The sequence below is a fragment of the Onychostruthus taczanowskii genome, unplaced genomic scaffold (genome assembly GCF_017590055.1).
Source record: "Onychostruthus taczanowskii isolate IOZ18803 unplaced genomic scaffold, ASM1759005v1 scaffold40, whole genome shotgun sequence".
Taxonomy (NCBI): Eukaryota; Metazoa; Chordata; class Aves; order Passeriformes; family Passeridae; genus Onychostruthus; species Onychostruthus taczanowskii.
In genome coordinates this window covers 1275696-1300571 of record NW_024501460.1, presented here as the reverse complement: position 1 = coordinate 1300571, position 24876 = coordinate 1275696, and the positions used below count along the sequence as shown (strand labels likewise).

The window sequence follows — 24876 nt, the reverse complement described above, 5'->3', positions numbered from 1 at the left end:
GGGATGACATTCCCGTGATCATTTAGGAAATCATATGTCAGAACTGAGAGCTTCTCTTGAACCACCCTCTGGTTGGAAAGGGTCTTTAGATTTGAATTACAGGTTCTAGGTACCACAAAGGGGTGGTAGGAAACAGCTGGCCAGACTGGTGGAGCTGTTCTACCCGGTCTGAGCGGCTGGATAAAGGTAAAGCTTGATTCCTGCTGAAGTTTGTGCTATGAAATACTGAGCTCAGAGAAAGTATTAAGATCTGGGTGACAAGGGCTGCCATGAAGTCTGGTGACCAATATTCTGATTTTGCAGAAAGCGAACATCGCCTTTGCAATTCCAGCTTTATCCCTCTCCCCTGTGGCAAGCACTGCACATGAGTGAGGGCTCATGGAGTGATCTCATGCTCTCTCCTCTCTCTCCCTCTGTCTTCCTGTGTTGTCCCATCTCTTTCTGCAGGTCAGCGTGGAAGTCTTGGTAGAATACCCTTTTTTTGTATTTGGACAAGGCTGGTCATCGTGCTGCCCTGAAAGAACCAACCAGCTCTTTGATTTGCCATGCTCCAAACTCTCAGTGGGGGACGTCTGCATATCGCTCACACTCAAGAACCTGAAGAACGGCTCTATTAAAAAGGGCCAGCCCATGGACTCAGCTAGTATCTTGCTGAAGCATTCAAAGAATGACAGTCTAGCTGGAAGTAGACACAGGTATGCGGAGCAGGAAAACGGGATTAATCAGGGAAGCGCACAGATGTTAGCTGAGAACGGTGAACTGAAGTTTCCGGACAAAATAGGATTGCCTGCAGCACCTTTGCTCACCAAAACAGAACCCAGCAAGCCCCCAGCAACAAGGAAGAGGAGGTGGTCAGCCCCTGAAACACGAAAACTAGAGAAATCAGAAGAGGAGCCGCCTTTGACTCTTCCCAAGCCTTCTTTTATTCCTCAGGAGGTTAAGATTTGTATTGAAGGTCGATCCAACGTAGGAAAGTAAAAGTTGTTTGGGGAAAGGAAATTAGGCTATCCCTTGTCATTTTTATCCAGATTACTGTACTGTAGACTAAATAACCCAGTATTTACATGTTATCATCTTATTTTAGGTTTATGTTATAACCTTGTTGTTATAGTTGCAGCTGGTATTATGCAGGAGACTGGTGCATATGTTTTTCCACAAGTGTTTGTCAGTGACTAGGTTTATTGAGAGCTACAGAAGGGGCAGTATCTGCTTCACACACCCTTAGTGGAAATGAATGTGTTGTCATGGCTCCTGTTTTCTAACACCTCGTGTAGGACAGGGTCCAGCTGTGATTTTGTTTTCTTTTTGTCGCTGTTTTTTTTTTTGTTGTTGTTTTGTTTTGTTTTTGTGTTTGTTTTGTTGTTCTGGTTCCTGTTCTAGTTTTTTTGGGGGAGGTGAGAAGGGAACTGTAGCAGAGGTGTGTGTCAGACATGGGGTGCGTGTGCGTGCGTGTGTGTGGGTGTGGGTGCGTGCCAGCCCCCAGGGCGGGACGGCCGCTCTCTGGAGGGTTGGTGATGAGGTTTCCTCACCCCAGGTGGATGCTGAGGACACAACCCTTGGGTGTGTTACTGAAAAGGATCAGACAGTCTCTGATGTTTTCAACAACAAGCCAACTCTTACTCAAGGCTCTGCTATACATATATATATATATATATATATATTTGTGTGTGTGTATATGTATATATATATTTTTCCCCCATGGGGTCTGACTGCACTGATTTTTATTCCTAAAGCAAACTGCCACACCACATTTCCTTTCTGCGTGCTAGTGCAGTTCCATTGCCCGGAGTCAGCGACGGCGAGGCTGTACGGACCCTCGCGCCGGTCGCCCTGCAGGGTTTCCCTTGAGGGCGGGGGGCTGGGTGTGTGCGTGTGGCGTGGGTGTGCGTGGGTGTGCGAGGAGGCCTCTGGCTCTGCGGATGCGCCTGGCTCAGGCTCACTCCTGTTTCTGTGCAGTGTTAGACAAATCGACCGGGTTACGCCAATGACATTTGCTTCCACAAGGTAGACGCAGACTGCCCCTTTGAGATCACAGGCATCCATCGTTTGCAGTTAGGTTGCAAATCTTTGTCTTTAACTCTAGTACTGGTTTTAGTTCATGGTTATGGACAACTGGTGCCACTTTTTTCAAATTGCGGTGTGTGACACAGGAATCCGCTGTTGAAGATGAACCTAGAATGTCTTTAAGCACTTAAAATGCTGTTCACACTTTATTGCTGAGCATCCTGGTCTAACACTCAGTACGTACTGTATATCACTTTAATCTGCTCGGAAAGCAACAACAACAAACAAACAAATCTCTTCAACACTGTAACTACATGCAACTATGTAAAGTTTTCTCACAGGCAAGATGCTGAAAGTTTTAATGTGGTTTCAAAGGGATGAATGTGAATTATTGAACTAGTATGTGACAGTCATTGTCCACAAAGGACTACTTAATAGGAGGCACTTTTTAAACTTTAATGCTTGAGAAAGAGTTAAAGGCATATGCGAGCTGACATAATAAAAAAAAAAAAGAGAAAGGAAAAAGGAAAGAGGAAAAATCATTGTCCAGTGTTTTTGAAAAAGATGGACTTTAAAGAATCTTGCAATTTGCACATCTTGAGTTTATCATTTGTGTGGTATTCCTGCAGTTTTTACCTAATAATGTTGTGGGGTGGGGGGGTCTGAAAGAGCATAAACAAATGTAGCAATTACTCACTAACCTGCCTACGCTCTAGGCCATTTCATAGGGTTACGTTCCTTTCAGAGTTCATTTTCAGTCTTTCTACCTTATCGGCCACACAGAACCAGGTCCTACCGGGACACCTCTGAGAATTTTTCTTCAGACTTGCTGAGAGAGTTTTCCAGAAAAAAAAACCATTTCTATAAGTAAGCAAGGTGTTTGTTTGTTTTGAAAACAAACCTATTGTTATTTTATTTTTATTATTATTATTGTTATTATTATTTGTTATTTTAATTGCATTGTTTTCCATTGGAAAGGCGACATTTCAGGAGTTTGGTACAAACCAAGTAGGAGCGGGGGGATTCACGCGTTCAGTCTTTTCTTTCCCCAGGTAGGGCCGGATCCTCTGAGGTGCTGTGCACCAAACCTCCTGCACGAGCCTCGGGGCGGTGCGAGTTTGAAGTGTGTCGGGGCTGAGGGCTAATGCCTGTCGCTGCTTCTTGGAAGATCCCAGTGGGATTTCAGTGGGATCGCACTCGGGCCCTCTGTGAGCAAGCGTTCGTGTCGTCATTTTTGGTTGGCGAGTTCACATCCTTCAGGTAGTTTTGAAGAAACTGTACTCATAGGGAGAACAGGAAATCAAAGTCTGTCATTAGAAACACAGTAACCTAAAGTGAACAAATTTATTTAAAGTCTTGTTTTCCCTCTCCCCTGAAATACAGTGCTTTTCTTTGAGAGAAGAAATGTTAACCCCAAACCCCATCTTTGACTCTTGTTACTTGTTACTTGAAATTTAGCTCACACCAGACCTAATTGTTTTTATACCATATTCTGGGGTGCACCAAAAAGTTGAAATATGTTTAAAATAGCTTGAAACTTTTTTTGAATTTCCTTGAATTTTATTAACCTCTCAGCGGGCTACCAAATAGCTGAGTGGGTTTCTTCTCACAATCACACAGCTTAGTTAGTGCTTATTTGTTAATATTTCTGCTCAGAGAAGTTGCTTAATCTTCCATATACTCTGCTCAGGGCACTTGCAATTTATTGTTTTGTTTTGTTTCCTGTTTTTTTTTTTTTAAGCTTTGATGGTAAAGGAATAGAAAGATTACAGATTTTAGTTCACAGTCTTACCACTATTTCTGTACTTCATGTGTACTTAGAGAAAAAGAAATCTCAAGTAAAACCATTCGCATACACATTTGTGGTCAATAAGGAAGCAGGGGCTATTAAACTGACTGGATCTATTCAACTAACACTAAAAAAAATAATAATAATAAAAAAATACATTTGGAGCAATAGGAATGTATTAGTTCTGTGCTTGTATTTCAGACTGAGGAATTCTGAAATAACTGGTTCTTTCCAAACAATTGTCCCCTTCCATGCTTTAGCTTTTGTAGGATGTGCAATACTTTACGTGCCAACTTAGACTCACCTGTGCGGTGTTAGCTAGATCTCATACTCACTTCTGATTTTCCCTGGTTTTGTCTCTTTTGAATTCTTTCTTTCTGCCTTTCTCCCTGCCCCCACCCCACCATTAATAAGTCCCTCCCTGTCCTCCCCCCTCCAAAAACCCACACCATATTAAGGGTAGAAGATCCCTTGCCCCGGGAAACATGAACCCTTTCTGTATTTGTTGTTTAAAGAGATCCAGGAAGAAAAAAAAAAAAAAAAGAAGCAAAAAAGAGATGTATTCATGTCTACATGGCATCCATCCAGGCAGAGGGTGGCACTCAACCATATGGCCGAGTGCCACCTTCCACCTGGACACGCGCACACAGGAGCTGGCTCCCATCGGGGCCGAGCCCTTTGCAAGGTGAGGCTTTGCCTTTCCCTCTGGCACTGAGCATCCCTCGTGGTGCAGCCCCAGGTCTGGGAGTGCCATGGATCCCCAGGGCAGGTGCAAAACACCACGTGTAAGCAGGGGATGCTGAGGTGAAGCCGAAGGAGGAGGCTCTGCCTCTGCTCTGCGTGGCGGCCGCTTTGCAATAGTAACTAAGCAGTTTTCTTTTTTGTCTGCTTGTTTCTCTCCTTTTGTAGCAGGCCTCTTTAGTTTACAACGAAATGCATACAATCACCAAGAAATTAGTCAGGGCAAAGAAAAATAAAACAAGAACCTCTTTATAGGGATTTCTAAAAAACAAAAAAACTCTATTTGTCTGTCTATCTATCTATCTATCTATCTGTCTGTCTATCTATCTATATATCTATCTCTATATATACAGTGACTGTTCCTTATAGCGTCTAACTTAGGCATTGTTTCAGTTTGTCTGGGCCACATCGTGGGGAATTTGAGTTTGATGTCACTTACCTCGAGTCCTCTGGTCGAGACCCGAATCGGAGTCGCTGTTGACCTATTTTACCATTTTGTACCTTGCCCTTAGACTTGCTTTCACTCAAAGATGCAGACCTCGGGAGGAGGGGAGGGACACACGTTCCTTTTTTCATTCCTTTAATTCCTTTGTCCCACTGTCGCTTCGTTCGACCCGTCGTTCCCGTCATTTTCTCAGCATGGGGAAGTGACATCACTACTCTTGTTTCCCTTAAATCAAGGAACATTTAGAAACCTTTCACACCTTTTACTCAGGGATGGGGCTGGTGTATGTGTGGTACACTGATGTGACCAGAAGCAGCACTTTTACTGCTCCGGAGTAGGGATGTACAATGTTACAGACAAGTTTGGATTTCCTGCATCTCATGGTTTAAACTTTGTAGATCTCATTTAGCTTGCAATACAAAAGCAGCAGGCTCAGCATGAACTGTAGCTGTTGGTTATCATGAAAATACACTCTCTGCAGATATTTATAGTACTTTAAAGTGTGTTGCCAGTAGTAAAAAGGAAATTGTGAAATTCTGTTAATTCTCACAACTGCTTAAAACAAACAAACAAAAAAAAAAGCCTGTGTCAAGGAGAGCGAATTCTCAATCTTTTTTAACACTAATAGTGTTGTTCCAGAGTGGCTTTTGGTGCAATGCTCTGCATGTCATGGGACCCAGTTCTGCAAACGCTTATACATGTGCCCGTGGGAGGTCTGGGCTGGCCAGCAAAGGCTGCTCAGGGGCTCGCTGTAAAGCACATGTATAAACCTTTGTGAAATTGAAGCGTGGTTCAATCAGGGCCAGATCCTGACCTTAATCAGGCAGCTGGAAAAATGTCGGGGTTGATCAGGGCAGACGCCTTGGGCAGGTGGAGGGGATTTGGCCCATTGAAACACTTCTGCTGTCCCAGAAACTTGACAAATGGCAGAATGAGATATGCACTCATACAGTTTCCATTTCTTCCCTCCCCATCATCACAGGTAGCAGCAGAGTCCACTGCGGGCTCTGGCCAGTGTTGATGTGAAAAGCAAGGGGAACATACCACCAGAGTGGAGGCAGTAATTTCCTTTTCTCTGGTTTTCCAACCCTCCCACTCTCCCAAATGCTGTAATAAATAGCAAAATGAGAATTTGTTGATGCAGATATGCGTATGTGCACACACACCCCCAGGCAGAAGTGTCTGTTTGCACACAAAGAAGTGACGTGTGCATTTTTTTTTACGTGTATGCCTACATGTCCACTTGATTCCCTGTCCTGAGGACAGCCTTGCTTTGTGCCCATAGGGAAATTCCAAACACGTTGCACACCTCTACTCCAGAGTTCAATTTCTTTTACATAGACGACCTCGCTTCAGATGTGTTACCTTTACTGATAGGATCTTTTCTTGTAGCACTATACCTTGTGGGAATATTTTTTGATGTAAACCTAATTTGAGAAGCTTATTAAAAATAGAAACTTTTTTTGAAGCACTCACATTGAGGAGTACAGGTAATGTTTTAAAAAATTGCACAAAAGAAAAATGAATGTTGGAATGATTCATTCAGTGTTTGAAAAAGAGATGGCTCTGTTTGAACAGTGAGTTTCATACCTTGTTTGTAAAAAAAAAAAAAAGTTTTTAAATACAAAAGCAGAGAAAGGTTGAAAGTTACATGTTTTTTGTATATAGAAAATGTCATGTCTAGATTATCTGATTTGTATTGGCTCTGGCCAGGAAGAATTATTACTTAAAAGGCTCTTAAAGAACAACTGTGCTTAATTTTCTGTTCGTATTACATGGGTCCCATTTCTGGGGAATGGAGTCACACTGTTAATTCCTGTGCAGAAAATACACCTTGGAGCAGCAATTCCTGAGTGCAGCTACCAGGCACTTCGAAGGGTGGCTACTGTGCAAAACGAGAGCCTCACCCTCCGGCTGTATTTGGCTTTAAGTCTCTTCCGCCTGCGCTGAGGGAGCCCCTGGCAGCCCAGAGGTGCAGGCTGGTTTCGAGGGAGGCCCTGGCCGTGCCCTGGGCAGGCAAGGCCCGGCTGGCCCGAGAGCGGGGACCCTGCTGGTGCTGGCAGCCCTCGGGCTGAGAGCTGCTGCTGGCTGAGCACAACTTGCGTAGTTTCCACCTGAGGTCTTTTGGTCCCATTTTTTTCTCTCTCTGGGGATGCTGTTCTACATTTTTTCAGCACTTCCTGGTCCAGATGAAATCCAAAGAGTACAACCCTGAGCTAGAAGTGCTTGTAACAAGGTATCCTTGCCCAGCACTAGCAGCACAATGGTACCCGAGGCGACCCGGCCTTCCAGCCCCTGTCACTGCCCCTTTCTCCCACCACTGCTGCCAGGGTGCCAGGAGCAGCTGGTCACACGGTTCCAGTGGCGGTCTTGACCAATGGCAAGACTGGTGTTTTTCAGAAGCCAAAAGGAGAGGATCCGGAAGCAGTTTCTGAAGAGAGGATCCTTTTCCTGTCCAAAGATTGAGCTGGGCAGCTGGAAGCTGGTGGCAGGGTGGAGAGGGCAAAGTTTCCAGCTGCTCCCATCCCCCTCCCCAGAGATGATCCAAGCTTTGGCTCCCACAGGCACAGGGGATGGGAATGCTCGCCCTGTGCAAGTGACCCCCGGGTGCTCAGAAACCAGCCCCAGTTGTGTTATGGTGAAGTGCATTCAGCCAACAGGTAGTATTTATACAATAACCGTCTCTGAGGTTTCCGTAGGTTTTTTCTTATTGTTAGCTGAAAGGACGCAAGTCTTCCACTGAGGATTTTAAGGAGGCTTCATCCAAGGTTGTTTCTTTTTTGTTAGTTTCTCTTTTGAGCAGTTAAAGCTCCTGTGCCCTTTCCCTCGACCACGCAGTAGGTGTGCATTGGAAGTGTTGTTTGCAGCGAGCGGAGTCACTTGTTGAAGCTGTCCTTGCTGTACTACGAGATTGGTGATGGGCAGAAACTTCAGGGCCCAGATCCTCGGCCAGAGTGGAGCCAGGGTGGGACCACTGGCTCTGCCGGCAGTGTGGGTCTGCCCCTTCACACCTGCTGGTGAGGGGATTCCACCCTGGCATTTGCTTTAAAAGTCCAGGACCCAGGTACTCTCCTGTTGAACAAGCTCTGCAGAATTCTTGTTCCAGTCCACCGGGTTTGGATCTGGGCAGCTGAGGGCAAAAACGGGCCAGGGATGGCTGCAGGTGGCTCGGACGGCCAGGCACTTCGCGAAGTTACTAATCTGGTAAGGCATAGATGCAACTCTTCACGACAGTCAGCTAATGTTGAAACTCACTAATATATGTATTTGCTCCTTTTTTTTTTTTTTTAATAATGTATTAACTTGTTGAACACTGTTCTTTTCGCAGTGTTACAGAAGTGGGGGTGGGGGGAATTTCCCAACCTTTTTCAGTTTGGGTGAGCTACTGAAATCCATTTTGTACTAGCTATGTCACCGCTCCCGGCAGCAGCTGGCAGCGGCGCTTGGCCGAGCCGGGGTCAGGTCCAGCCATTCAACATCTGTAGTTTTTAAAGTAATTTTTTTTTAATTGTCTAGTATTACTAATGAGGGTTGTTGCAAATCACACTTCCAGTGTAGTTCCTAGTGTAGGCCCAGTAAAAGGGATATCGCAGCTTTGTGTTGGGGAGAAATTGAGCTGACATGGCCAGTACAAAGGAGAAAATAGGGAGGGAATAACGTTTTGCACCTTATTGAAAAGAGGAGAAGATTTTAAGTGCATACAGACATAGTTAAGAGCTTTTATTGTGACAGGAGAACTTTTTTCCATATGCGTGCATACTCTCTGTAATTCCAGTGTAAAATATTGTACTTGCACTAGCTTTTTTAAAACAAATATTAAAAAAAATGGAAGAATTCATATTCTATTTTCTAATGGTGGTGTGTCTATTTGTAGGATACACTCGCGTCTGTTTATTGAATTTTATGGTCCCTTTCTTTGATGGTGCTTGCAGGTTTTCTAGGTAGAAATTATTTCATTATTATAATAAAACAATGTTTGATTCAAAATTTGAACAAAATTGTTTTAAAGAAATTGTCTGTATACCAGTACAAGTTTATTGTTTCAGTATACTCGTACTAATAAAATAACAGTGCCAATTGCAAATGCATGTTTTTGTCTTTTATGACTGAAGGGGAGAGAGCTTTCCTAGGGACATCATTTGACCAATTTAATTCCCTGCCCAGTCCTCCCCCAGCCCCGCCCTGGCAATGCATTTGAGAGCATTGGCTTTTATTTGTGACGACGCCCAGAGGTGCCTGTACCCTCCCACCCATGGCCACAAAACGCTCTGCAGCCCGTCAGGGTGAAGCTCTTTATTGCATAACAAAAACTTGGGAGCAGCTGGGATGATTGGGCCGGGAACACGGGGATGCCACAGCAGAGGGAAGGGGGCAGCGCTCTCATCACCATCTCAGCAGGGCTGAGCAGGGCAGCAAAACACTGAAAGCCGAGCAGCTTTTTGGCCAATGACACAGAAACACTTCACAGTTATCACAGGCAACGCCAGGGAGTTCTGGACTCCAAACTGATTTATGCATGAAAACTTCAGCCAGCAAACACTGGGTCAAATAAATGTTGGGGAGGGCTTGCTTAAGCATCTAAGTGACGACAAAGGAAGCTAAGGCTGCAGGGGGTGGTCTGTCCGGAGTGCAGAGCTGTGCCAGCATCTACTCGAGACATGCTTCAACCCCGCTGCTCCTGGCAGCTCCCAGCCCGCAGGGAAGGGCTGGCCCTCTCCCACCTGCTGCCTTGGCTGCTGCAGAGGGAAAACTGCTGTTCTTGAGCCCTGACTTTTTTCCCCCCTTCTCTTCTGCACAACGCCAAATCTGGCACTGGCTGCAAAAGCCCTCCTGGCTCCAAAAGAGAATTTTGGGTGTGAAACTGGTATTAGCAACTAAACAGCACCATCCCCCAGTGGGAGATGTGAGATGGTGATGGATAGACACTGTACATACAGCGGCAGAAAGCTGCAGCAACAAGTCTGTCACGAGAGTGGAGTTTAACAGGTATAAAGTAGGGAGTGCTTGGTTCAGAAAAGCTTCAAACTCTCATCATGTCTTTGACTGAAAGCGCCTGTCCCAGCACAGTGGAGCTTGGCCAACAGCTGCCACGTTTCTTCCTTAACCCCATCCTTTCTACCCCTGCTATTGACTAGCTGAAAGAAGAGACAGGCACATTTTAAATAGGAAAAGCTCCCCCAAAGGCAGAGGCTTCTTCTGATCCTGCCTTATAACTCTCCATATTTACAGGGTGTCCCCATCCTACATTCAACCCCACCATGCCCTAAGGGAGAAGAAAGCTGCACCAAAGCACAGCCAAAGCCCCTGCCCCATGGCCAATGGGGACTGGCTGTTCCAATGAGCAGATGGGAATGTGTTTCTCCCAGAGAATGGAGACCTTCATGGCTTGTTTTGCACCTGCCAGGATGTTGGCTCAAGGCCCACCCCCTTAGCAACTGCTCACACCAACAAGTCCACTTGCACAGTGCACTCCTCACTGCCACCACAGCCACCGATGAGTGAGCAAGGCTGCTCCTGTGCCAAAGCAAGGCAATCCCAGAGCAGCACTGGAGTGCCAGGGGTGTTAGAGGTGTCCTGATGTTTCAAGAAGCCACAGGCAGACATGCTCAGCAGGGATTGCTTAATGACATAATGTTGCATTTTTCAGCATCCCCACTTGTAGGTCTTTGGTATGTTAAACTGCACCCCTGTGGAGCCAGTGGGAAGCTCAACACGGCTCTTGGGAGCTCAACAATTGCCTGGCTGGGGGAAGCAGGCATGGCTCTGGCTTACAGTACACGCTGTCACACTCACAGCATTCTTCTGGACAGGATGGGGTTGGACTGTAGGGTTAAAGAAGACCTGGTTATGCAGAATGACTCAACATTAAGCATTATTAAGCACTTAAAAATTTCATTTCCCACAAAAGGACACCAAGTAACAAAGAACCCAGTTAGATGTGCAGGTGAGGTAGATCTACAAATGGCACATGGCATTTGTCAGTGGTTGCGGTCTTGACTTGGACCATCCTGCCAGACAAAGTGTGTTCCTGGCTCCCTCTGCCTCAGTTCCTTGTGGGAGTGGCAGCAGGCTTGAGCAGGGTACAGGACCTGGGGCTAAGTGAAGATCAGAGCAACAACTGCAGCACAGCAACAGGTGTTAAAGGGGGACTCAAGCGCTTTTTTTTTTTTTTTTTTGTATTTTCCAGCCTGTCTCAGAGCTGCACAGTGTCAGTGTCAATGATGTACAGTGTCAATGATGAGCACTGACATAGCTAAGGGTTATTCCAGAACAAAATTCACATATAACTGGGTGAGATGCAGACATGCCACCAGTTCAGCCTTTCTGCATCTCATTTCTCTCTCCTGCTCACTTTTCGAGAGGAGAAAATGAAAGAAAACATGCTGCTTATCAAAACAATGGTAAGACCTGCTATTCAGAAAACCTAATACCTAACATCAAAACTTTATCAGTCACCATCATGGCATCAATGTCACTCACAGCCTGAAGAATTCCGGGGACAGCTTAAGAATAGCCTGTCCCTCTCCTATTAATCACTGATCAGAGGTATGTGCAGGAGGGGAAGGAAAGGAGGTGGAAGAGTGGCCCCATTTGCCACACTTGTAGAGAGGCAGCCTCCCCTTGCCTCCAGCACCTGCCCTTTGGAAAAGAAACTGTTCTGAGGCCATCATGAAGCTGCTTGTTTTGGTGTGCGCATGATCTTTTAAAAAAAGGTTTACAAATATATATATATATATTTTCTTATATGCATTTCTTAAATTCCACTTAGAAATGTAGCTAAAAAAAGTAGAAAAGCGCTAGTGAGAGTGGGCATGAGGCCAGCAGAGTGCTGCACTTCCCACATGTGAAGGCACCAGTATGGAGACACACCTGTGGTCAGGCCTGGGCTGTGGTGGTCTAACCCCACTCCTGACAGAGGTGTCCATTTGCTTCCCCTCTGCATCATATAAACAGAGGAACAGTGCTGTCCCACAGCTGTACTGATGCAGAGAGGTCACACTGCCCCTGCTCTGGGCCTAGTGCAGCTGAGAGCAGTAGGTGGTCCACAGCACCTTTCTGTGGTGGAGAAGCCTGGCATTCTCTTAACATGATGCTTCCAGGCTGGAGGGAACAGAGATTCACAGGGCCTGCTGATCTTCTGCATTCACATTCCTTTATGATATGTGGGCAAGACAAATGGTACTTGCAGCCAGCACAAGCATAACCTGTGCTCACATCAAGGCCATCCTCTTCCAAAGCAGACGAAGAGGTCATCCCACAATTAAGAAGTACATCCTACATATTAAATGGAAGACATTTAAAATACCAGGCAATTTAGAAGATACCCTGTGCTTTTTTTTTTCCCAGTATGCACCACACACTTAAAATCACCAGGGATCAGCTTGTGGCCTGGATTTGCTTCTCAGCATGGTCAACTGTACCAGTCCTTGTGATGGCGTTTTGAACAGTCCAGCGTATGAGTTTAATTCTAGAGTTTATCTTTGTATTCCTTTTCCTACAGATTACTTTTTTGCTTTTCAAAGGAAGCCTGCCTCTTTCCACAGACGTCTACAGAAGGGGAAAACAAGACTCTGAAGTACTGAAGTAACATTAGCTGCGTTATGATCTCAGCAGCAGTTTAAAGTAAGTGGCCAAGCATTATTAATTCATTGGTGCTCACTTTTACATCATTTATCATATCGAGCTACTGTGGTATTCATGTAGATGCAACATGTATTTCTAAAGAAATTTTCATTGTGATTTATCAATTAATTATCAGGCCATTCCACTTTATTGAGGTGTTACCCAGAGTCTCAAACATTCACTACTGCCTTTAGAGCAAATGCTTTAACTCCATCTCAGCCTGACAGTGTCTTGCAATCAACCAAACTGTTCTGCCAAAAGCTCTCTCTTGCTTTACATGATGTCAAGGACTGCAAAGGAGTGGTACCACATAACCAGAAGGCAATTTGATCCCTCTGGCTTCCTCCACCTGGCCACAGACAATGCACTGCACAGCGTTTTTTCATCTTTGCTAAATGGATGTGAGCAGGCAAGGGAACAGGGAGGGCTACAAAGAATTGTAACCCTTGTCAGGGTTACAGTTGCTGAGTTTCAATGTCTTTAAAACCTGTTCCCAGAGAGCAGTTAAAAGCAGGAACTGCACTTATGAGGCAAGCTCTGAAAAGTGATCACCTGAATGATCTCCTCAGATGGGGGCAGGGGGGCCAGCACAATTTTGCTACATTCAGTGCCCGCTTCTCTGAAGGGGCAAGTCCATTGAAGAGGGAGGTTTAAGTAAGAACAGCAACATCAGCCCTGTGAACTGAAAGTTTCAGCGATCTGGCATTTTTAGAATCACATGTCACCAGCAGCCAGGCCTCATCTACCATCCACCTCTGAAACTTTGCAGGCTGGCAGCTGTGCTGTAACATCCATTCTTTAGCCAAAAAAATGATGAAGAGAATTTGATTTTTTATTTCTCCATGCAATTCCTTGCATCTTTTTCTCTCCCAGCCTGCAATTTCTTAAAGGTGCACTACAGAAAGTGGTGGTAGCTGACAGGTCAGTCTTAGAAACGGGAATGTGTGAATGTGTGCAGGCGTTAACAGCCATGTCTGTACAAGCCAATTCCTTGTTAACTGAGGTTTCAGCAGCTATTTATCAGAAGGGGAAAAAAAACAGGTGAAGAAATGATTAAAAAATAAAATAGGCACAACCATAAAAGATGAGGCTATTGCATTTTGAATCAATGGCATTGTGTTAATAGCATGACCTTCCCCTTCCAAATCCCAGCCGTAGCCAATGGCTATGACACTGCTGTTCTGAGAGAGAGAGAGGGAAGTTTGCCACTAACACAACATGGAGGAGAAAGCAAAGGAAAAGAGCAGCCCTTCCTGCTCTTCTTCCCCACCCCTCTCTCCAGCCCCCCAGGCCTAGGCTAGGAGAACACCTCGTTGTGCTGCTGGGTGACCCGGATAAACGTTGTTCTCTTGCTCAGTTCCTTGAGTTTGGCAGCTCCCACGTAGGTGCAGGTGGAGCGCAGCCCCCCGAGGATGTCCAGGATGGTGTGCTCCACATCCCCTTTGTATGGTACCTCCACAGTCTTGCCCTCTGAAGCCCTGGAGAAGAAATCAGTCACTGCATTCATATGGATGCAAAACATGAGTGTGTTTAATGGAGAATTGTGGAGCTTAACTCTGCAGGTTGCAGTTTGCAAATGTGTCCTCAGCTTTATCGCTTGCTGCTTGGTGCTCTCAAGCACTGAAATGCCTCAGCTCCACTCACCACCAACACTGAGAAGTAGAAGTAGACAGATCTTGCAGATGCTGCAATATCCCATGAGTTTATTTACAGATCTGCCCCTTCCTCCCCTCTACCATCTGCCTACAAGCAAGTGGAACTTCCAGCTTTATTGAAAAGTAAATCTGACTGTGAGAGTTGCAAGCTTTAAAGTGTAAGGAATGGCCAGACTCAAACAGAGAAATACTGGAGCTAACTCTCAGGAGGCACCACCCAGCACAGCTCTATAGAGGCTTCATGGCCCCTGGGCTCTGTCCCGTGTTACTGATCGGACACAGACAGAAGTGCTCTGTCTGTCTCCTACCAGTGTGATTCTCCAGAGCTCACAGAGAGTGGGAAACCTGTTACAGAAACCTGCTGCACAGCTGTCCCTTGAAGCTAAAAGGTGATGTAGCACAATTCAGTGCCAGGCAAAAAAGCCAGAAAAATAGCAGTGCTGTGAATACTGTCAAGTGCTGGTGCATGCCAGCACAGACTGCACTGTTCCCAAAAAGCACATCTGAAAAGTTACGCGATGGAGGAATCCAGGCAAATAACTTACACTCCTCCTCCAGCTTTCTCCAGCCCCATAATCAGCAATCCCTCCTGTAGCAGAGACCCTTAATCAGCTGGTTAGTGGGAACAGCAGCTGATCCCACTACACTTTAGAGTAAGCTTGTTCTGCCTGGCACACTGGCTCCTCTGGGAAGGCAAGCCTTGGGAAAAGAGGGTCTAAGACAGATGCGAAGGGAAGAGGAGATGCTTTCCTTCTGCCCTACAAAATGGAGGCAGAAATCATAGCAGTGGTCTGTCATTGTTCTACATATGGCTTTATTTGCTTCTTCTTTAAGAAAGTTTCCAGGGGATAGTACAAGAAAAGGCATGCCTGTTTGTAAGCTCCATTTGTGAATCATTAACAACAGCAACAGCTGCTATGTGGAGGTACTTCAGTGTGAGCCTGGCTATATTTCATCCTGTTAGTTTAAATGCGAGGTCACAGCCCTAGGGAGACAATAAAGGCGAAGTGTTGATATGCCATGTGAGTAAGGAGCCATGATTAATCTCCCTACATTTGATGAGTAATTGACTCTTTCTTGAAACTCTTAAAAAAACACTGCAGTGAGTGGCCAGTGGAAGATGGATGTGCCACTGGCATCTCACAGACTGCACAAGGTTTAGGGGTCTGTTGTATGGCCTGTGCTGTTGGGAGTTCCCAGGCTTTTATTTCCAGGTCCAGTGTCAGAAGGAAAAGGCTGGACCCATGAAACAACACTCATGTCACTGTTCCTGGCTTTTGGCCATGCCCATCTCTTCCAGTCAAAGTTGGGAGGTTGAGCTCAGGCTTCAGGGAGCTTCCTGCAAGATTGTGAGAGACAGCGTGTGTCTGGGATTTGCAGAAACCAGTGCAAGTTCTATCACATTCTGCCACCTGAAGAGCTCTGCATGCTGTTCTGGGCAAGGAGTGCAGGGTTTACTGCATTTGTGCATGGCCACCCATTCAGTTAATGCATGAGAGGTCAATTACCTGATGCATGAATGCACCATCAGTTCAAATGTAAACTCCCTGTTAATTCGTGCTTAAGCATCCTGTGGGTCATAAGTTGCACATTGCTCCTACGAGCATGAGCACTTGGTGGTTCTTTTTTCAGTGAAAAAATACAGAAACGGGTGATGATTACAGCCACTGCCCCTGGGAGGTGTCCCTGCAGTGGCTACGGTGGTATTAGGACGCTGAAGCTTGTGGGTTGCCACTTTAGGCTTTGGAGACCAAGATCTACAGAAGTGGTGAACACCTAATGACAGAGCCCCAAAGCTCTGACAGATAAACACTTGCTATTGTTCCTCAAAGTGTCAGCTGATGAGCTGGTGGGACATCCTCTTGATCAAGCAGTAACCTGCAGATACCCCACTGGGGAAAACACGCTGGAAGAGAGGTGTGGGATTAGCTCCACAGCCTTGTCCACAGGAATAAGGGGATGAAGTTTCTGATGAATATATACTCAAGCTGTGCTAACATTAACCCCAATAGTCTTGCCCCCAGAGGAAAGGGGTTTTTAAGAGATTAACATGTTGCTCAGACCAAGCTGGGAAGTCATCTGGCTCCCAGGGAAGCGTGGGTGGAATTTTACTATGTGTATGCACACACTGATGCACTGTTAATTGCTGTAGTGTGGCCCAGGGGTGGGATCTGTATCTATATGGGTATATAACCAAATGTTAACCCCTTTAACACAGTGCTCAGGATGGAGAAGAGACATTTAGTAAGTGTACTGCTACAGTATTAACCCCTTGTGGCTGGTCCACAGGGAGGTAAAATGGAGTTTTTAACTTATGTACATTAAGTTAAATGATAATGTCCAAAGAGTTCATATTGGATTAACCTTCTAAGAGTCCCCCAGTCTGTGCCTTCCCACGGAGTGACGTATAGGCCATCAATTGCTGGGCTTGCTGTGTTCTTGTGTGAGTGCCAGATTAGTTCATGCATGAGCACTGAATAAATTAATGCACGAGTGCCCAATTAATTCATGCATGAATAGCCAGTAATTTCTGCATAAGCATCCAATCAGTTCATGCATGCCTGCCCAAATTATTTATGTCCAAACACCCTGTTAGTACATTCATGAGTGCCCAACGTGATGAGCGCCCAGCTGACTTCCACCAGCACCCACATGGGTGCCGTGCTGGGCAAACACCATAGGGCTCAGGTGACACGGGGTGGCAGTGTGACCTGTGTGGGAGAAGGCCACAACCTACATCATTCCAGAGATGTTCCACCTGGCTCCAAAAATGGTGTGAGTCACCAAACTTTCAGGAAGTCAGAGGAGCACATGACACCTCTCCTCAAGTGTATTTATGAAACAGCAGCGACCACTGGGAGAGGAAACACACCTGGACGCACCTGAGGAGACATGCAGCTAGAGGCACCCTTGAAAGGAGGTGGTCCATGCCAAAGGTGTGCACTCCCAAAGGGAGTGTAGTCTCTGTGTGACTTACGCTAGAACAGAGACAGCTGTAAAGGAACTGTGTCCTGTGGACAGCCCTCAGTGTTGACAACATGCCAGTGTTTTCGTTATTGCCAAGCTGTGGTTACTGCAAGTCAAGGACTTTCCTCTTCCTCACACCACCCCACCAGTAAGTAGGCTGGGGGGCACAAGAAGCTGGGACGGGACACAGCCAGGACATCTGACCCAAACTGGCCAAAGGGACACTGCATACCATATGGCAACAGGCTCAGTTTATAAACTAGGCGGGGGAAGCTGGCTGGGGCCACTGCCCAAGAACTGGCTGGGCATTGGTTGGCGAGTGGTGAAAAATTGTGTATAACTTGTCTTGCATATTATTATTGCTGTTGTCTTTCTGTCCTACTAAACTCCCTTTATCTCAACCCATGGATTTTGCTGTTTTTTCCCAATTCTCTCTCCCATCCCACTGAGGGGTGGAGTGAGCGAGTGCCTGTGTGGTGTTTAGCTGCCTGCTGGGATAAACCATGACAATGGATTACACAGGCTGTCACAAAAGCTGGCATACTTGGCAGAGAGCTGCATAAGCAAGTCAGCAGGAACTGCTGAGGGTTTTGCTGCTCTGACATCTCTCCTGGAGTTATGACCCAAAAGTAACCCCTTCTCAGAAAGAAAGGTGATGACAGAGCAATTGAGGCTCCCAGCAGCTGGGAAAGGTGTGCTCAGATGCTCTCAGCAGTAACTCAGACTCTTGCCAGCCACTGAATAGAAAGGGAAAACAATTTGCTTCGGACTTTTTCACAGGGCCCAGTCTGTGGTGCCCCTCCTGGCCAGCTGAAGGCTGCTGCATGGAAGGATGTGTGTGGTGGGTGGGAATCCTGGCAGGCTGCATGGCATGATCACATGTGATGGTGCTCTGTCAGCCTAGCAGAATGTGGGTCAGAATAAAGGGGTCAGGCTGCCCTGGCATGAAGCAATCTTTTGAGTGGGGCATATAAGAAATTGAGGAACTGGGGGCAGGTTTTCCAGGCTATCATTTGGGACACACAGGATGGTAAGCAGCAGCCAGCAGTTGGTGCTATTCTGTCTCTATGGCCAAAATTTCACCCTGCACTTTATATTAAGTGCCCAAACCCAGCTTAGTAGCAGCTGTGAATTGCTGAGTGGCCACAATAGAACTGCAGCATTCACACAAAACCTGTGAAATTTCAAAAGGGCTAGCACAACCAAATTGGCTCAAACTGAACAATACTGCATGCATCCTCAGCCCCTGCTTGCCTTATTTGTCCTCTCGCACAAAAGAAACATTAAAATTGCTTTTCAGAAATCCCCAGCTCTGATCCATATTCCTCATGGAAGGAGGTGAAAATGTAAAAATAAGCTAATATATAAATGACATAAGATTAAGGAAAGTGAGTGCACAGATTAAATGGGATCAGCTTGACATATTCATTACAAAAACAATTACTCTCATGACTTTATTCCCTGCCACAGCCATCTCACCTTATCTGTCAGTTTTAATGTAACTGCTGCAGGCTCAGGTTCCCCAGCCAACACGTGTAATTTTGAGAAGATGAAGTTAAATGACAAGCAGTCTGATTCTGCAGGGGACTGAGCACACTGAGCTCCCCGCTGCTTGAATAACACACTGTGAGTGTTCAGGCACTTCTAAAAACAAAACAGCTTATTTGGGTCACCAATACAGACCTACAGCTGGGCTTTTTAAATGCATATAAAGGACCCCACTGACTTGACCTGTTTGGGTCAAGTTTGGGGTATCCAGCATTTAAAATGCTGACTAAGAAGCCTTTTGGTTCAAGGTTGCCATCAGCTAAACTAGGAAGTGATTAAACTTCCTGTAACTTTTACTATAAAAGCAATTCAAAGAAAACCTTGTGCTGTTTCAAATCCCCCTTCAATGCCCAGCACATTTACAATGCTGGATTTAGCAGCTGCTATTTTTAAACCACAGTGACACTCACGCTGGGACAGGCCAAGGAAGACCAAGCCCAAGGCTGGTACAGGTAGCCAGGTCAGTGTCATAGCTGTAGAGTGAGGATGAGTACCAGCACTTCCCTAGTTAAGGGCCAAGGCTCACAGATTTAGTGTTTGGAGCTGTTGTATCTAGCAGTAGACGGGGAGACTCCTACTATGCTACCTATTAGTGGCACAGAAATGCAGTATTTCAACAGCGACTCAAAATTTCAGATTGTGCTCCTGCTCCCTTGCTGCTGAGAAAGTTTCAGAACCTGGTCCCCAGGGAATTCTCAAATCGAGGATGCAAATCAAAATACAGCTATGGATCAAGCCAAATTTGTATAGCATTGCCCATAATGATTTCAAAAGGTCTGTCTAGACTGAGCCAAATACAGCACCTTTCTGCATAACCTTTGCTCCTATGAGACACGATACTTGCACTTTTTCTCATTTTTAAGAGGGACCAGTGTCAATTAGTTCTCCTGCTGGCAATAAATTTTGTTGCCAGATCACACACACCTAATTAGGTAGAACAGAATTTAAGAACTGCCTTAGTCTTTTGTCCTCCTGGTACAGCCAGCTTTCTCAAATTCTTCCTACATCTTTCACCAGCTCTGTGGAGGCCAGGCTCTAATGACTGTGCTGCACTGAGATCCATGCAGCACTCTTGGGCTGCTCAGTGATCTCTCAGGTAGATGCCATTAACTATGTGCCTGAGCAGCATCAGGCCTTTCCCACACTCAAGCTGACTCAAGCACAGGACAGGAAATGAACATTCAGGTAAAGGTTGCCAGCACCACTGTGCAATTGGCAGCTGCCACTTTTATATTACAAGACACTTATTAGTGCTGTCCACTCAGAGCATTTGTTCAGAGGCTTTGATGACAAGCAGACTTGCTGGGGGACAAAAAAAGAAAAAAGAGCCCCCATACTGTGTGCTGCTTCTGGGCAGTGGCATATGAACCCAAAGTGAATGAAAGCTCAGAGATATGCAACCACATCTGTCTGGTGCATCATTTCACCTTGTCTCAGATGCAGATGGCATCTTGTGCAGCTCTTTCTTCAGCAAATAAAAACTTGTGTGTGAAAACAAAAACACTGAACAGGTTGCCCAGAGACCTGCTGGATGCCCCATGCCTGGAAACACTCCAGGCCAAGTTAGACAGGGCTCTGAGCAAACTCATCTAGTTGAAGATGCCCCTGCTCATTATAGGGATGTTGGACTAGATGAACCTTAAAGGTCCCTTCCAATGCAAATGATTCTGTGATGCCACGATCCAGGCCAAAGGAAATGGCTGTAAATGCTCTGGTGGAGGCTAAGTTTTACCACTTTGCATTCTGCTAAGTGCTATGTGAATGAGTACACAATTTTATGGTGCAGACAAAAACCACCACAGGAGTCAATGCTGGGGTGGAATCAAAGATCTTTCTGTCTAGCATGACATCTGGGATTACTATCTATCAGCTTGTCTCTGTGTCAAAGCATGAATTCCATTTCATTTTGTGGATCCTATTCTGCTTTACATTCTGTGCTGTCACCTTCACAGAGCTGTAACTCTTACCCATGGTAGCAGCTGGACACACTGGGAAAAACCTGTAAGCTGCAGTGGTTGTAGCAGATGAGGCCAACAAAACTCATCAATCCTGAGTGTCTGGCTGGAACTGCAGGTGTACCGAGACTCCTGCAAACAGCAGTTTACCAGATGGGACCAGAGCCTGAATCTATGCCAGCAGAGAAGAATCAAAAGGGACCCCTCAATAATCAGTGTTTACTGTAAGACAGGAGTCATTCTCTAATGAAGTATTTAAGAACCATGTTGTCCAAGGGTAGTGACTAAGACTGCCACTCATAAGCGAAAAGACACAGAGGTTTTCTGATGTCATCTGCTTTTCCAAGAAGTCAACATTCTCAGCACTTTCCAGGGTAAAAAAGCAATGGAACAACAGATTTCTTTGCAAAATCTGTCTTCCTTTCCTCTCCCCTGAGAAGTTAGCTCAAAAATGAAGCTTCTGCATTCTGCATTATTTGAGGCTACTCTGGTGCTCTGTTACCAAAAGAGGGCTGGGAAAACTGTACAGCGGGCTTCTGCTGCCTATGAAGACTGCCCAACAAATACAGAAGGGAATCCCAAAGCTGCTTCTGGTGACTGAGTGCTTTGGAAGTCCTGGGCCCTCATCTCTGTACTGGGGAAACCCCAGCTGAGCTTCACCAGTTCACCAGCATCCACTTTCTGCAAGCAGAAGGGAGCATGTGAGTTAGCTGGGAATCCTTACACCAAAAAACACCCAGTGTGGACAAGCAGAGGGACAGAAACTGCAGCCTGGTATGTCATGTTCCAGCATTTAGCTGATACATACCTTGAAGGAGCAGTAAGTCAGGAGAGTGCCTAATGACTTCCCAGACCACACTGGTTCAACAGTGACAGCACACCACACCAGCTGCAAACAAGTGAACATGACTGCTCTCAGCAAGCCAACCCCAGCTCTTTCTCCCTGTCTCCCTCTGGATGCCATTCCTCCCTCAGATCAGGTCGTGAGTGTCGGCAACAGCTGCTTCAATAGGAGTAGCAGCATAGGCCTGTTTCCATCTGCCCAATTCTGCTCCAAAAGTTCCTGGATGGAGGGAGCACTGCAATTGCTCCTGTGTGGAATTCATACCTGTATTCAGCAACCCCTCCTGCATGCTTCTTCATGGCTGTATCAGAGCTCATTCCATAGAACAGTTTCACCTTCTTGCCATTCCTTTCTATAATATCTCCAGCACTCTGGTCATGGCCTGCAAACATTCCTCCAATCATGACGAAGTCAGCACCAGCTCCTGTGATCAGCAAAATAACACATAAAAAAGCAGGGAAAGGAGAAGGTGAAAGCCAAAGCAAGAACAGAGTGATCTCCAGAAACAATAGCCAGCATTTAATAGTTTGGTACGGAGTCCCCTCCTGTAATAGTCACAGCAAACTTGGAGGAAAAGCCTTATTTAGAACTGACACAGGCTGAATTGTATTTCTCTGGTACTTTAAATAGAAAAAAACCTTTTCAGTTACAATGACAAAGATATAGATTATTCTGCTCTATCCCACAGCCTTCTATTTTCAAATTCAGTTTCAACCCTTTACTTCATAATAGTATCTGAGTATGATTCGTTATTAACTGTGACTGCAGCAATCAGCAGTCCTAAACACAGGGCTGGGACCTGTTAACTCTGTACAGCTCACTGCTGTACAGAGAAGCTGATGGTTACAACTTCAAGAGCTTTCTAGGCCACAAGTGCAGAGTGGGAGTGTACCCTGAAGGAAAGCAGACTCATGGATGTAATGTAATCCTCCCAGCAATGACATCAAACGATTGATTCAGATTTTTAACTGAAATTACGGATTTTTCAAGTCCATCAGCTGTATGTGTTCAGTGTTGTTCTGGATGATTCCTAGTCAAAGAGATCTGCATGGGTCTGCATTTGGTTCCTGTTTAAAAATTCTGGGCCAAGGACAATCATTCCTGGGTTCTAGGGTTCTCAGCACACACCACAAAGGAAGTCTAACCCATAGCTACAACTCCTAAATATGTTCCAGATACTGAACAGCAACACTGAATACTCAGTCATGACTGTTCAGTCTGTCTATCTCCTCTGGCTTTGTAAATCATGAAATTGGCTCCGCTGGGAGTAAGATCAGGAAGAAGGTTTTTGGAATCTTTCTTAATTTTCTACTGTGATCTCCAGTATTTCCAGCTGGGCTGGAACTATTCCACCAGCAGCTCCTCCTGTGATATTTTGGCATATTTAGTCTTCCTTGGAAAAATTTGGCTTTTAGTCTTTTATGAGCCTGTGGTGACCCAACCCTGAAACAAAGCATCTTCCTGTTCATACTCTCTGCTTCTTCAATGTGTATGTGCCAGAACAGGCCTCCCTCTGCTCAGCTTCTTCCCAGAACTGGCAGAAGAACTGAGCTATAAACCACACTTCACAGATGAGCGTGAACTACACCCATCCTCCTAAGAACAAATCCAAACTCCACGGAGATCCCAGACTAGGTAAGTCTGGCATTATGATTTGCTCTGATCTCTGTCACTATCCAAACAATAGCACTAGACCTTGAAACCTGAAAAGTAAGTGAAATCTCTATCATATCTGCTCAGCTTCTACCAAACCTGAAGTTGGGAATATTTTGATCTTAGAACACATGACAAGAGTGAAGCGTGCCAGTTCCTCCATCCATCCCTTTGCCAAAGAGCAGAGCTGGCAGCAGTGCCTGGGGGCAGAGCACCCAGCGGCTCTGCTGACCTCACCTCCCTTTGCCTGGTGGCTGCTTGAAAGGAACACTGTGTCCATGGTAAAGGGATACTAAAAATGAAACTTGTGCAAAGCACATCACAAGCAGTATTTATAGCCAGGCACCCATTCAGGTGTCCTATCATGTCAGCTACCTGGCAGATTCCTCCTGAGCTTTCTTGTTTCACAGGGCTGACTTTTAAAGTCTTGGTTTGACTCATGTCTGCTACTACTATTAACCTGACAAAAACAAAGGGAATACTCATCTTTTAATTACTGGTGGCAAATTCCTGTTGCTACCTAGCACAGCCTTGCTCCATCTTTGCAAAAAACAAGCATCCTGGGAAATCTAGTTTATGTCGTCTTCATGGGTGGAAGAAAACATGAGGAAGGAGGGACAGATTTGAGGTCAAGGCTGCAAAGAGGGTGTTTAAACAAGTCAAAAGACTGCCAAAAGACATTCTGGATTCTGCCATATCAATAGGATTTCCTGATCCCCAATTCTATGCCATTTTTGGTTGTGAGTCTTACAGCCTTCAAATTAATAATGCAAAAGGCACATGAAAACTACACTTCAAAGTCACAGAATTTTAGTTCCTGTGCACTTCTGTATCTATTTATTATTTTCCTTTTGGCTGCATAATTTTGGGAGGGAAGAAAATATGCTTCAATTACAGGACTGAAATTCATCCAACTTGAGTAACTTTTGCAAACTACAACATAATTCATCAAGCTATTCCAGAAGAGAGGAGCTATGTTACAGCAGATGCAGCATGTCTAAACATTGAAACGACACATGCTTGCTGCCCTGCTGCTCCAGAAATTATAAACCCATATTAAATATACTTCTCCAATGTTCTCCAGAACCTTCCACTGTGCTTCAGTGTTGCAAACATATCTGAAAGTTTGAGTCTGATCCATTATGCTTCCATCATTTAATATCCAACCAGGAGGTTGTAGTTTTTAGCATGGTCTTTAACTTAAGCATGTTTTTCTTGTATAACCACCAGAAGCACTGATGGTGTTTGCAACATTCATTTGCACTCTTTTGTTTTCAAGTACAGATTGACAGCATGCCATTATTTTAGGTTGTAGGGAACTGGAAACACCTGGCAACAACCCCCTAGATAACACAGGATGTGATGGGGTATGCTGCACACAAGCATCCCAGTAGCTCAGTCAGAGCTGGCCAGATTTGTCCTGGTTTTACACAATGCCACTTTCGTGCACTGACTTTCCCCTCGAGGCCTATGCTGTATCTGGGTTGATTTTGCTCATTCACATTTCACCGTGCCTCCTCTTTCAAGCTATTACAGAATAGCAGTGCTGACGCCAGCCCGAGCTTGCAACACTCACACGGTTCTGCTGGATCTGGATAGAGTCCCTCAGATGTCTTTTGTATGCCTGATTATACAAGTCACTGATAACCAGA

General features: G+C 45.5%; 2 protein-coding genes across 13 annotated transcripts in view; one reads left to right on the top strand and one right to left on the bottom strand.

The window, feature by feature from the left end:
* ATXN1 (ataxin 1) overlaps window positions 1-5535 on the top strand; it is a 217477-nt gene extending 211942 nt beyond the window's left edge. For all 9 annotated transcript variants that reach the window (XM_041413205.1, XM_041413210.1, XM_041413202.1 and 6 more), the window contains one exon: window positions 448-5535. In XM_041413205.1, coding sequence (XP_041269139.1) covers window positions 448-978 — 531 coding nt within the window. In that variant the 3' untranslated portion in view covers window positions 979-5535. The remainder of the gene's footprint in view (window positions 1-447) is intronic.
* Window positions 2992-24876, bottom strand: part of GMPR (guanosine monophosphate reductase) — a 48041-nt gene continuing 26156 nt past the window's right edge. For 2 of the 4 annotated variants that reach the window (XM_041413212.1, XM_041413213.1), the window contains exons 8-10: window positions 21836-21995; window positions 4974-5204; window positions 2992-3279 (exon numbers count right to left, since the gene is read on the bottom strand). In XM_041413212.1, coding sequence (XP_041269146.1) covers window positions 3261-3279; window positions 4974-5204; window positions 21836-21995 — 410 coding nt within the window. In that variant the 3' untranslated portion in view covers window positions 2992-3260. Of the gene's footprint in view, window positions 3280-4973; window positions 5205-9257; window positions 14081-21835; window positions 21996-24876 lie in introns of those variants that run through there. The other 2 variants (XM_041413215.1, XM_041413216.1) reach the window with 1 other exon arrangement.